General features: G+C 42.7%; 1 protein-coding gene across 5 annotated transcripts in view; it reads left to right on the forward strand.

The window, feature by feature from the left end:
• The window catches only part of ankfn1a (ankyrin repeat and fibronectin type III domain containing 1a), a 212,847-nt gene that overhangs the window by 18,392 nt on the left and 180,472 nt on the right, over positions 1–13,983 (forward strand). For all 5 annotated transcript variants that reach the window (XM_030077909.1, XM_030077905.1, XM_030077906.1 and 2 more), the window contains one exon: positions 1,183–1,376. In XM_030077909.1, coding sequence (XP_029933769.1) covers positions 1,183–1,376 — 194 coding nt within the window. The remainder of the gene's footprint in view (positions 1–1,182; positions 1,377–13,983) is intronic.

Raw genomic sequence — 13,983 nt, forward strand, 5'->3', positions numbered from 1 at the left:
TTGTTTGATGGGTATTCGTGGATCCATGTGGATGATTTTTTTCTCCCAGTGCTGTCATGTGGATGCAGAACGTGGAAAACCCCCCGTCTCTAATCTCTAATCCTGCAAAAGCAAAGCAAATCAAAGTGAAAGTGACAGGAGGAGCTGCAGGGGGTCGCAGGCGCGGGACTCACGGCCAGACCTGCAGGACGGGGAGTTTTACTGTAAGGTGATCCACGTCGACTCCCGGGGCAAAGCGGATCCAAGGCGCTGGAATAAAAAAAAAAAGCCCCGTATTGATACATGGCTGTTATTTTTAAATCTGCGGCAACGTGATACGGCTGCATGTTCAAACACAAAACCATAAAGTGGCTCGGCCTGCCACTTTTCCAAATAGTTTCGTGGCTTTTTTGGCTGTGAAGGACTTTTTCCTTCCCCAAACAGTTTCTTGTGTGGAGAGAGAGAGAGAGAGAGACAGAGAGAGAGAGAGAGAGAGAGAGAGAGGGAGGAAAAATCCAGCAGTGACTCAGCAGAAACGGCGAGAGGAAAGCGAGGCTGGCACGCCGGCGATGAGAGCATGTGTTTATCCCGCGATGCGGTTTGATACGCGACGAAATAAATAAAAAGTGAAGTGACAAGCAAGCGGGACCGTGCAGAGTTATGCTGATTTATGAGCCACGGTTTTTTCCAGCGACATCACCGGCTCGCTAAAAAATTAAAAGTGTCTGAACATCTGAGAGGACAAAGTGGATGAGAGGTTTTTGAAGGTTTTGCTGTTTGCAGTTTTACAGTCTGCAGCCACCAGTGCAGGATGATGTCGCTGTTTGTTTTTTACACTGTACTCCGTATGTGTGCATTTACATTTTCACTTATTTTACCAGTCAAACAGCAACAGTCTGCGTTTATGATTTCAAAATTTTACAGGCAAAAGTGTTTTGCATGGAAACTGGAGAACGAAATCCAAACTGAACCAAAGACTTTTATTTACACGAGCCGTAAAAGTGACAGAAAAGTCCAGAAAATTGAAAAAAAGGATGAAAAGGCGAAGCGGCTTCAGTGTTTTCTGCTGTCCATAATCTCAGTTTTTGTATTTTTGGCTGCTGCTGAGTTAATAATGAGTTTATGTTGTTTTGAGACGTCAGAGGAGGATCAAGTCAAGTCTGTGTCTGGTCTCTCCTGACGGCGAGCTGTCTGTCCCCGCAGGCCGGCCCACAGCGACGCCTCGCTCCTCAGCTCCGTCCTGGGCAGAGACGCCTCCTTCCTGACCTCCACCCCCGACGCCGCCGCCCTCGCCTCCGCCGCCTCAGCGGGAGACGGCGCCCTGGGAGGCGGAGTCAGCGTGAGGAAGCGCCGCCGGCTCGCCGCCAGCCCCGGGGGACTGCACTGGAACGCCGCAGGTACGAAACCCGGCCTCAGTTTCATCATGATGGAGCAGTGAAACAATTAGTTAATTAGCTGATCTGCAGAACATTGATGATGAATTTGATTAGAGTCATAGTTTTACCAAACATTTAACTTTAATAACAGTAAGTTTGACTTGGTTTTGTCTGTTTTTTATGATTAATAAGGCAAGGCAAGTTTATTTATACAGCACAGTTCAACACAAGGTAATTCAAAGTGCTTTACAGAGACATTAAAAGCAACAAGACACAATTTAAAACAATAAAAACAGTCAATAAAAAAGGGAAATAGAATAAATGAATAAATGAATACTTTGGGTATTTTGCCTGCTGGTCAGACTGAGGACTTCCCAATGTGATTTATTACAGTTTTTCACACTTCATAGATAAAAAATAAGTAATTAGCACTGACAATAATTAGTTGCAGCATTGTTTTTTTTTGTTATTATTATTGTATTGTTACTGTGCAGACTTGTGTTTGGGAAACAAGTTCAGCAAAAAAGAAGAAAAATGATCTTTTAGACGCGTGGTGAACAGAGCTTTATTTTTCTGCACCGTTTAAAATTACTTTGAGATGTTTAGAAAAAGAATGGAATGAAATGAAAGCAGATTTCTCTCTCTATATATATCTATATCTATATCTCTCTATTTTTTTTCTTTTCCTGTCGTTCTTTCTCTCTAGTATTGAGACAAGGAGGGAAGTGAGAGAAGTGTGTGTGTGTGTGTGTGTGTGTGTCTGTGAACGCCATTAGTCAATTAACTGATTAGTCCACAGTCAGAAAATTAATAATTACATTTCCAACAATCAAACAAACAAACAATTTATCAAGCAAAAAAGCCAAACATTGTCTGATTCACTGAGATGCCGAGACTGTCCTCGTTTTCTCTGTTCATATTCATATAAAATGAATTCTTGGGCTTTATTTTTCACACTTTATGCATTAAATGATGAATCAGAAAAATACAAATCCACTCTGAAGAGGATATTTCCAGACTCATGAGTGTGTGCAGCAGGATGAACATGAAGTCAAGTCAAAAATTTCCCTGAAAAAATCTGAAAAATAAAAAACGGTCGCCGGCACAGCGGACGTGCCGCCGTGTCAGAGAGGGTCCTGACACCCAGCGCTGCAGGCAACACACACACACACACACACACACACACTGGTGGTGGTGTTTAGACTGCAGTGGAGTTGTGCTTCCTGTGTTTGTGTGTGTGTGTGTGTGTGATCGTCCTTTAGCTCCACCCTTCTGGAGAATGCTAACGAGCTTCCTGTGGAGCTGATTACACCCACGCTCCTCTTCCTCCTCTTCCTCCTCTTCTCTGAGTTCTTCCTCATTCCTCTCCTCCTCACTCATCACCGCATCATTTTTGTAAATTTAGCCTCCGTCTTTGCCGCTCGGCGCTTCGACGCTCCCGTGTTTTTAATCTCCTGGAAATCAGACGGAGCATTTTTTTTTATGATAACTTTTAACAGTACAAGTAGAAGTACTGTTCCTCTGCTGGTATGTGACTGCAGTAGAAGTAGAAGTACTGTTCCTCTGCTGGTATGTGACTGCAGTAGAAGTAGAAGTACTGTTCCTCTGCTGGTATGTGACTGCAGTAGAAGTAGAAGTACTGCTCCTCTGCTGGTATGTGACTGCAGTAGAAGTAGAAGTACTGTTCCTCTGCTGGTATGTGACTGCAGTAGAAGTAGAAGTACTGTTCCTCTGCTGGTATGTGACTGCAGTAGAAGTAGAAGTACTGTTCCTCTGCTGGTATGTGACTGCAGTAGAAGTAGAAGTAGTGCAGTAAAAATGTCCTGCAGTAAAAGTCCAAAGTGTCTCATGTCAAATGTCCTGGCAGTAAAAGTGACTGAGCTCCTTTTTCCAAACAGTAACTGTGTTAGCTGGGATCTTTTCCATGCAGTTAGAAAAGGAGGAGAGAACACGCTGCACACTACATGCTTTTAAAGGGGCATTATGCAAAAATGCTGCTGCCTTTTTTTTCCCCTCCATGTTTATTCCACATTTTTTTTTTTTTTTTCCAGCTGAGTCTAAATGCTCCTCGCTTCCGTCGTCCACCTGCAGTTTTTCACGGTGCAGCTTTTATTGTTTAAAAAAAAAAATAGAACCAACAAAGTAGAAGCAGGTTCCTGTTCTCATCTTTGCTGACTTGAGCTTTTATTGTGAAAGGCTCCACAGTCTGTCATTGATTGTCTGTTCTCTGTAATGGATCTGATTTAAAATGTAGTGAAGGTCAAAACTCAAGCAAAAGATGGACTGGAGGAAAAGTCAAATTACTAACTTAAAAAAAAAAAAAACTACAAGTACATAAAAAAAACTACTTAATTACAGTAACATGAACAAATGTAATTAATTACTTCCACCTCTGTAGATCAGTTGTTTTTGAGGTGCATTGGCCAAAAATTGCTGCAATAACAAAAAAAAATCTTACCATTACATTTTAATCTTTGATTGTGTTTGTCTGATCTGAACGATTTAATGCAAAAGCCAAAATACAGGGGCTGGACAAAATAATGGAAACACAGGAAAGCGGCTTGTTTATTCATTTTTTTCTCGTGTTTCCATCTTTGAGCTTCTACATCTCATTTATTCCCATTTTGCTGAGTCTGTGTGTGTGTGTGCGTTGTGTTGTCCTGATCCTCCCGCTGCTCTCCTGGCTGTTTAATCATTTTTGATTTTTGTGCCAAGATCTTGACTCCTCACCTTCTTTAGATCTGCTCATTTCCTTAAAAGTCGACCCACACACGTCTGAGCTGTGAGGCTGCTTCTGTTAGTGAGGATTTTACTTCATGCATCAGTCATTTTTCATTATTTTAAGGCAAAATCAGTTTAAAATGAATGTTTCAGGGGTTTGGGTCATGAAAACGTGTGAAACCCCGTGTTTTATGATGAGTTGGTGATACAGGAGTTTAAGTTGCTTTGCATTGTGATTGACTCTGTTTAGGGAGAGCTGTGTAAAGTCAGAGACAAGTCTGGTGTTTGGCCACTAGAGGGAGCTGTAATGCAAGCTGTGTGTGCTCGTGCAGCCCTGAGAGAGAGAGAGAGAGAGAGAGAGAGAGAGAGAGAGAGAGAGAGAGAGAGAGAGAGAGAGAGTTCATTAATAACTTTACTCTCTGCCGCTCAGATTCACTGAAGATGGAAACTGAACACACACACACACACACACACACACACACTCTGCGTTTGGTGCTGCTGGACACACTGCAGCTCAAACTAACGATTAATATTCATTATCGTTTCACCTTTTTCATTATTTTATCAACGGATCAGCCAATCGTTTGGCCTAGAGAGGGGAAAATAATTAGAAAATGATGATTTGAGTCTTGAAATGGTTTCCCTTTGTCAGAAAAGCGGCCAAAAACCAAAACAAAGTATTAATATTATAATGACATGGGCCACATCTCACATCAGATTAATGAATCTGCAGGTCATGATTTTTTTTTTTTTTTTTTTTACATACATACATTTTTACATGCCTGTGCTCTCCTCCAGCCTCTCCACCTGCTGGACGTTTGTCAAAATTGAAGGCCTCTGCTCATTTTTGTGTAAATAATTTTTTTTTTTTTTTTAATTTTACTCTGCTGTGCATGCCCCTAATTATGGATGGGAATTGATAAGATTTTGCCATTATCGATTCAATTCTTTATTGATTCCCTTATCGATTCCTTCCTGTGGATTAAAAGTAGACTCTGAACGCTGAACAAGATGCACGTCAGTGACAGGCCACTTCAGGTACGGCTTCGATGACCAACAATATTAAACAACAAGAGGTGTTTGGGAGGAGGACACGCTCAAAAAATAATAAAAATGCTCTGTTTTGTTGAAGTCTCTGAGTTTTAACAAATGAACGTGGATCCCAGATCTCTGAGCTGAAATTAGAAAACAACACTTTTCCTTTAAAAGATGAGCGAAGAGCGTCGAGCACATGTGACTCCTGATGTTTGAAAGGCTTCAATATGTCGCTGCTGCTTCCACAGTGGGACAGATGCTGCACTTTGCATCATTTTTTTTTTTGAGAAATGAAGCCTCACTTTGGACTTTCGCTTCCGTCTCTCATGACTGTCCATCGTGTCGATGGACAGTCATGACGATGACGATGGATCGAACCGACTGGAACGGGTTCTCGATTGTTTCAAACCCCCACATGCAAGGAAAGACCTTCACCTTACATGAGGTTTTATTATCACATACACTACTCACAAAAAGTTAGGGATATTCGGCTTTCGGGTGAAATTTCAGGATGAACCTAAAATGCATTCTAACCTTTACAGGTGAACTTAATGTGACCTTCTGTAAACTTTTGAATGCACATGTCCAACTGTTCAATGTTTCAGTACTTTTTGCACAAGTTGCTGTTCTCTAACAAGGAGTTTAACGGCAAAATTCACATCAGGTGTTTGATGCTCCAGCTCATCGAGGTCGTATCATTAGGGAACGGCTGCTGGAGACTGGGGTACCTCAGATGGAGTGGCCTGCACTTTCTCAGACCTGAATCCCATAGAAAACCTATGGGATCAGCTGAGTGGCCGTGTAGAGGCTCGGAGCTCTGTACCCCAGAACCTCAATGTCCTGAGGGCCGCCCTTCAAGAAGAGTGGGATGCCATGCCTCAGCAGACAATAAGTCGACTTGTGAACAGCATGAGACGTCGCTGTCAAGCTGTAATTGATGCTCAAGGGCACAGGACAAGTTATTGACACTGACATTTTTTGTTGTGGTATATCCACCACTGTTGTTGGCTTTTGTTTCAAGAAATTGTTTGAGATGAGGAAATCACCAGTGTATGCTTCTACTTAAATGCCCTACTTTCATGATATAATATCACTGTAGCGTGAACTTTTTACATTTTCCATAAATTTAACCCAAAAGCCAAATATCCCTAACTTTTTGTGAGTAGAGTATATCACATAACAAAAAAAGAAAAAAGTCATAAAAACATGATAAATCAAGATTAAGTAGAGATCACTAAAAACCAAGTCACATAAAAACACCAAGTCCATGCAGACGACGGCGGCGACAGGAAGCCCCGGCGGCGCCCTCTGCAGGAGCCACACCTGCGGTGGCGTTTTCACAGAATGATAAATGGCCCGGGTAACCGGCCAAGGAAATGGTGCGTTTACGGGCTCTATTGTTGCCTGGGAAAAAAATGCACCAGCAGCAGATTGTCAACAGACTCCTTCCACCATCACATTTCTATTTTACACATTTTATATTTTGTTTACGGCTGAACGGAAGATTTCCAGAGCTCCAAATAAACAGAGATTCATTTTCTGTACACCGTTCATTCATGTGATTTACTGAAAATGTGCTATATTGTGATTATATATTGTCATCGGGATATTAAATGACCTATATCGGGATTTGAGAAATTGCACAGCCCTCCTTGGACTCAGCTGTTTTCTAACGGTACCTAATTCATGTTCAAATATGTTTATTTACCCTGAAATATGTCCCAGCATCCCTCTGGATTTTCTCCAGTCAGGCCAGTGACACCAGTCGGGTTTCCATCCAAATGTATCGCAAATTTTAACCGAATTTTCAGGAAATCGACAAAACAAAATGTGAATTTCTGCGCGTTTCCATCCACTTCTGTCATGCGGATATCTGGAGTCGGTTCATCGAGGTGAGCACTAGGTGGCGCTAATTCTCCAGCCGGGTGACATTATTACAGCACTGCAGAGGAAGAGGGCGCAGCGCGACGACGTGTTACAGGCACCTCGGTCAAAAATCAAAGCTCTGCTGTTTTTCATTAAAATTGTTTTCTTTAATCAGTTCAAGAAAAGTGCGAGTCCGTTTTTCCTCTGTGCGGTGGAGCGGAAGTCCCATGATGATGAACGCCGCCGTTTATTGGCTAAACCTGTTTCCATAGCAACTTATTCGCATTTTCCTTTTATCCATACACTGACTTTTTTTTCCAAGTTTTCAGTGTTTCCATTAGAGGTGAGAGAAAAAATCGATTTTAAGATGCATCGGCATTGATGCATTAATGTCAATTATCGATGCTTATAAAATGATTAAAAAATGCAGAACTGAAGTATATGAGCAGCGTCCAGCCGGGCAGTTACAGGACACACACAACAGAAAACAATCAGGTGAAGAACTGAAGCTGAAAGAAACATTAGACCGGCTCCCTCTGCATTAAAAGCGAGTGTTTGGAAACATTTCAGATTTTATGAAGAGGAAGGGACCAAAGAGCTGGATAAGAGCCAAACAGTGTGGAAGTTATGTCACACAACACTGAAATATTTTGGCAACACGAAATCACAGTAAATAACAGTAAATTAATTATTTAGCGTTCTTTTTAATCATAGTTCACTACAAATACAGCTTGTTTTAGTTGTCGCACAGTAAAAAAACAAATTGTCTGAAAAATGATGCAAAAAATGATTTAATGACAATCACAAAAATATACATCGAGATGCATCGATAATCGCTTTATAATTGCATCGTTGCCGTCATAATCGTAATGGAATCGTTAAGTGGCCAAAGATTCCCAGCTCTAGTTTCCATTCAGGTTTTCAATGCGCAAATTGAAACTGCGAATAAAAACACGTGGATGGAAACCCGCCTACTGCTGACTCACTGTGGACTGTGAATCCTCTAATGCTTATTTGTCTGTTTCCTCTCCATTTCGTGACGTTTCGTGACGCCGCTGCCTCCCTCGCTCTCTCTCTCTCTTTGTGTGAGCGCAGTCCGTCCGTCTGTCCGTCCATCCGTCCTCGTCTCGTTCACTCAGCCTGTCAAACACGATGAAGCGCAGGCGTTTTAGGCTTTCATGAGCCTCTGAAGTAAGTCTCAGAGTGTGTGTGGGGAGAGTCAAGTCGGGTCAAACACTCAGTGATGACTTATTTTTTTTAAATTCCATTCACTCTTTTCTCTAATCGGTCACTAAGAGCTTCCTCTCAACGCCCAGGAACAAAAAAACATTTATAAAACTGAGTGAGGGAATAAAACAGAGTCGTGCAGCTTCCAGTCGTCAGTCAACCTGGATTATAAAACGTGAAAAAAAAAAAAACCCTAAGGCTGTGAACGGTCATTGAGTGTTAGATTTATTCTTGCTGTAAAGTCTCTGAAGGCGATGAGAACTCGTCTTTTTCAAAGGTCTTTGCCGTCTTGCTTCCTTTTCTAAGGTGACTAAGACCTGGAGTCAGTAAGATTCAAAAGCAGAGCCGTGCAGAGAAATATAATGAAATATATCATATAATGCATTTCCTTTCCCAGACTGTCGCCATCCATTTGGTACAAATTATAGAGGTGAATGTGAAATTTTTCTCCGGTAATCGCAATGAGGAAAAAAAAAAAAACCTGTGCTCCCGAGTCACTTAGTCTCATGTTCAGTGCTAAAAGGAAGAAACCTGTCAGTGCTCTGGGCTGCACGTGTCGGTGTGTGATATAAAGACGAGGAAGAACTCACTCACCCTGTTCGCTGCGGTGTGTTCCTCAAACCGAGGCTCGAAAACAAACTTCCAAATGAAACGTAATCGGTTAAAACGCTTTTTTAGGAGGTTGTTTTGAGCGTTTATCCACTTTCAGCCCCAGTTTGGACATGAAAGACGGTAGCTGAAGGAACAGACAACAGAACGGCACGGTGTTCGGTAACAGGATGTTTTGTGAAAGAGTGTGAAGGAGAGGAGGGAGGAACAACATGGAGAAAATAGACTCCCAAATTTGATTCAAATTTGAGAACCCTTTCCTCGGATGTTTGTTTGGTTCTTCTTCTTTCCTCTACTTTCTGCGCGGTATTTTGCACGTTCTCCACACAGAACGTTCTCCGGAGTCCAGAGATGCATGCCAGACAGGTAAACTGGAGACACTAAACTGCTTCTAGGTGTGAATGTGTGTGTGAGAGTGTGTGTAACCCGAACCTAACCCTGCAATCGACTGGTGACGGTGTTTCCCTGCCCTCCGCCCGCTGAGCGCTCGTCTCCAGAAGAAATCTGGAAAATGAATGAACGTGAAAAACGTTGGAGTGACGGCAGAGAAACTGAAAAATCATCAACCGTTCGAAACATTCGGTAAACAATCTACCGGCGGATGAGATGATCCCGCAGGTGGTTACCAGATGTTTCTTTTCCACCAGTTGAGATCCGGAAGTTAAACTGTGGAAGCTGCTCCTAGATAAAAAGCAGTGAACGCTAACAGTGAATAACCCAATTAATCAAGATCGTTAAATGATTTTAGCCAGAGATTAGGTTTGTGTGAGTAAAAGATGATTTTTAAAAATGGAGTATAAACCAGGGTGAGTATAACTGTGTCAGGGCATGTCCTGAACCTGTCCGGGGAGTCCCCTTCTCCTTGGAAAGTATCTGCCAACACGATTATTTTTCAAAAAGAGAAGGTGATCCATTGTCAAAGTATTCTTAAAAACATTTGTTGCCTTCGTTGTTTTAAAAAAATCCCATCCACGTAAACTTGATTTTAAAAAAATCTCATGCCAAACCAGCAGGCAGCGATGTAAACCCCTGACCAATCAGAAGCCTGGAAAAAAACTTGGTCTTGGTCCAGAACCGGCGATGTTGGCGGCGGCGTCTCTGCCATGGGAGCACATGGCGGTGACATCCATCCCTCTGTCCCTCGGCATACTGGATATGTAACTGCGTTATAATGTGTAAACATACACTCACCTAAAGGATTATCAGGAACACCATACCGATACCAGGTTTGACCCCCTTTCGCCTTCACAACTGCCTCAGTTCTTCGTGGCATTGATTCAACAAGGTGCTGGAAGCATTCTCTAGAAATGTTGGCCCATCTTGACAGGATGGCATCTTGCAGGTGATGGAGTTTGTGGGATGGTCATCCCGGGCACGAAGCTCCCGTTCCACCACATCCCAAAGATGTTCTATTGGGTTGAGATCTGGTGACTGTGGGGGCCATTTTAGTCCAGTGAACTCATTGTCATGTTCAAGAAACCGGTTTGAAATGATTGGAGCTTTTTGACATGGTGCGTTATCCCGCTGGAAGTAGCCATCAGAGGATGGGTACACGGTGGTCATAAAGGGATGGACATGGTCAGAAACAATGCTCAGGTAGGCTGTGGCCTGGAAGGGGTTAAAATCTTGAAATCCATGTCAAAAGTGACTTAGTGTAACTCCATATGAGTCACTTCAAAGATTTTGAGGATAATAAGTACAAATAGCAACAATAACAACTGGATAAATGACAGGTGGACATTTTTGTCCATGAAGGGTCATGGATGTGATAAAAATGCATTACAGGGTCAAAAAATGGATTTTTGTGCTGAAAGTTGAGATTTTGAAATTTCACCCAGAATGACACCCCCTCACCAAAAATCAACTCTGGTGAGGATGGTGATTGTCTGTGAGGGAGTTTTGAATTTTGAAAATGGACAAAAATGTTCAGGGGTCATACGAGGGTTAAATGATGCCCAATCGGTACTCAGGGGCCTAAAGTGTGCCAAGAAAACATCCCTCACACCATTACACCACCACCACCATCCGACATGACGGATCCATGCTCTCATTCTGTTTACGCCAAAGTCTGACTCCACCATCTGAATGTCTCAACAGAAATCGAGACTCATCAGACCAGGCGACGTTTTTCCAGTCGTCAACCGTCCGATTGTGGTGAGCTCGTGCAAACTGTAGCCTCATTTTCCTGTTTTCAGTGGAGATGAGTGGTACCCGGTGGGGTCCTCTGCTGGTGTAGCCCATCCATCCGCCTCAAGGTTGTGCGTGCTGCGGCTTCACAAATGCTTTGCTGCACACCTCGCTTGTGACGAGAGGTTATTTGAGTCGACGTTGATCTTTCATCAGCTTGAGTCAGTCGGCCTGTTCTCCTCTGACCTCGAGCATCAACGAGGCATTTTCGCCCACAGGACTGCCGCATGCCGGATGTTTTTCCTTTTTCAGACCGTTTTTTTTGTAAACCCTAGAAATGGTTGTGCGTGAAAATCCCAGTAGCTAAGCAGATTGTGAAATATTCAGACCAGCCCATCTGGCACCGACAACCATGCCACGCTCAAAGCTGCTTAGATCGCCTTTCTTTCCCATTCTGACATTCAGTTTGGAGTTCAGGAGGTTGTCTTGACCAGGACCACACCCCTAAATGCACTGAAGCAGCTGCCATGCGATCGGTTGATTAGATAATTTAACAGGTGTTCCTAATAATCCTTTAGGTGAGCGAATAAAAAGTCCCGTCAGTGCAGCTTAAAAGCAGCATGATTTTAGCCAAGTCCTCCATGTTGCCGCCGGTGAACAGAGGAAATCTGACGTCGCATGCCAAAAAACACTGTTTGTCCTCGCTACACGTAAACACCCAAACCACCTGAGCGTCCCACCTGAACGTCCCACCCTGAGCGTCCCACCCTGAGCGTCCCACCTGAGCGTCCCACCTGAGCGAGACGTCGGCGGAAAATGGGAAATTGTTAATCCGGTGGTAATTTTGCCTGTTGCATTTCTGCACACACATAAACGAATGAGGCCCGGTGACAATAACACACTCGAATAACCATATTGAAGCACCGGCTCACACACTCCGGCCCGATTTACACACACACACACATGAGCAGCCGTCCTGGGTAATGACATCAGATGGTGAGTTCTGCTGAATGTCTGCTGCTGCCAGATAAGTTTAATCTTTTGTGTGTGTGTGTGTGTGTGTGTGTGTGTGTGTGTTCACCGCTCAGCCAGGCCCGAGGAAATTAAAAAACACTTATTTTACCTGGACGGTGTTGTGTGACTGAACACCGCCGGTGTTTTTCCCTGCCTAACCGTTTGAGTTCAGTGTGACAGCTGTTGTTGTTGTTGTTGTTGTTGTTGTTTTTTTTTTTTTGGCCCGGAGACATTAAAACAAAAAGACATGAGACGCATCGCGGCTGCTGCACAGAAAAGCCTCTGTGTGTGTAAATGTCAGCTTTTCAGGAACCGAGAGGAGCAGCTTTGTCTTTGGCTGCACCACGACACGTTTTTGACTTCATTATGTGTACGACAGACACATACACACACACACACACAGAGCCTGCTCATGACTGCACACACACACACACACACACACACCATGCTTTACAAAACTGACAAGCCGAGTGTGACTGGTGTGATGACAGTGTGGAGATGTAATGGCAAGTTTGTAAAACGACAATTACCCCTCTAAATCCTGGAAAAGGAGCATTTTTAACCCTTTGCATTCTGATTTTTTTCCCCTTAAATTTCCCCTTAACAACCTCCAAAGTTAGGAAAAACTTTTTTTTATTCCACATAGCAGGACAGTGTCACGTCCACGTTGTGCGTTTGCCTCATTGAAGCTCCATCACATTTATATTGAGCGAATATTCAAAGTCAAAATGCTGTTGTTTTATGGCTGCGGCGCCACGTCAAAATAAAAGCCCTGGATTTAAGAATGAAGAGCAGCTTTACACAAATGTGACTTGAAACCCTCAGGCAAGGCATCCCAGGGCTGATTTACCTTTTTGGCACCGAGAGTAGACCTAAATGTGAATTAAAAGTAATTATTAAAAATGATTAAAACACAAGGAGCACCGGTTGTTGACTGGTCACACTGGTCGGCTCGGTGCGACTGTCGGCGTTCCCCGGTGAAATGAAGGTCAACAGGAAATTTAAAAACAGGTAATCTAATCTAATACTATTTTTTTTGTTTGTTTTGTTTTAATTTTTTGCTATTATTAATATCACTTTTTTACTGCATTTATTATTCTTATTGTTATTATTGTTGTTGTTATTTATTGTTACTATTATTATTATTATAGTCACAGTTGTTTGTACATGAGTACATCAAGGAGGAGATGGATTTGCTGTTATTTTACTTTATTTTATTATTATTATTATTTTTATTATTATTATTTTACTGTGTGGGTGAAGGGTGTAAAAGCACAAATACACACACAAAAAAAAGTGCCGATGTTTGTCCATTAAGAACAGGACACATGAAATATGCACAAAATGATACGATTTGGATGTAATGTCTGAATTTCCTGACACAAGAACAGTATAAAAAAAAAAAAAAAAAAATTAAAAAACCAGCAGAAACAGCAGAAACCCGTCGCACGGCAACAGAGCGGGCTGTGAGGACCGTTTCCGTGGCAACTGTTGCCGCGGTGGAGTCGCTGGTCACAGAGAGAGAGATGGAGAGAGAAAGTAAAGGTTAATTTTTTTTTTTTTTTTAATTAGCTGTTAATTAGTGTTTTATTGGCTGATGTGAGGCTCTGGGTCTGTTTTCATAACCTTTATTCTCTGAGTGCAGGGAGGGACGCAATTTAATGGATGTTTTTGAATTTTTACTGCTTATAACTGATAATTATTGTTGGTTTTTTTGTTGTTGTTTCCTTGTAGGGGAAATTTTGCAGCTTAAATATTGAAATGCCAAACGGTGAAGTTGGTTTGGTAGGTGGCGTGTGGAGGGTGGAGTGCGGATCGGAGCTGTATATTTTTGTCTGGACCCGAGCCGAGCCCCGGGTTTTGCTCGTCCTCCATCACCGGGTCACATTTTAAAGTCTGAAACAGCCTCCGTGTTGCATTCAGGGGCGTCACGTAAACTCCAGCGCCGCACAGGACGTTGCCCAGAACAGTCAGTAGCTCCATCATTTTCACTAAAATAACACAGACTGACAAAACTGAGCATAATTAT

Source organism: Myripristis murdjan, chromosome 19, assembly GCF_902150065.1.
Source record: "Myripristis murdjan chromosome 19, fMyrMur1.1, whole genome shotgun sequence".
NCBI classification, from domain to species: Eukaryota; Metazoa; Chordata; class Actinopteri; order Holocentriformes; family Holocentridae; genus Myripristis; species Myripristis murdjan.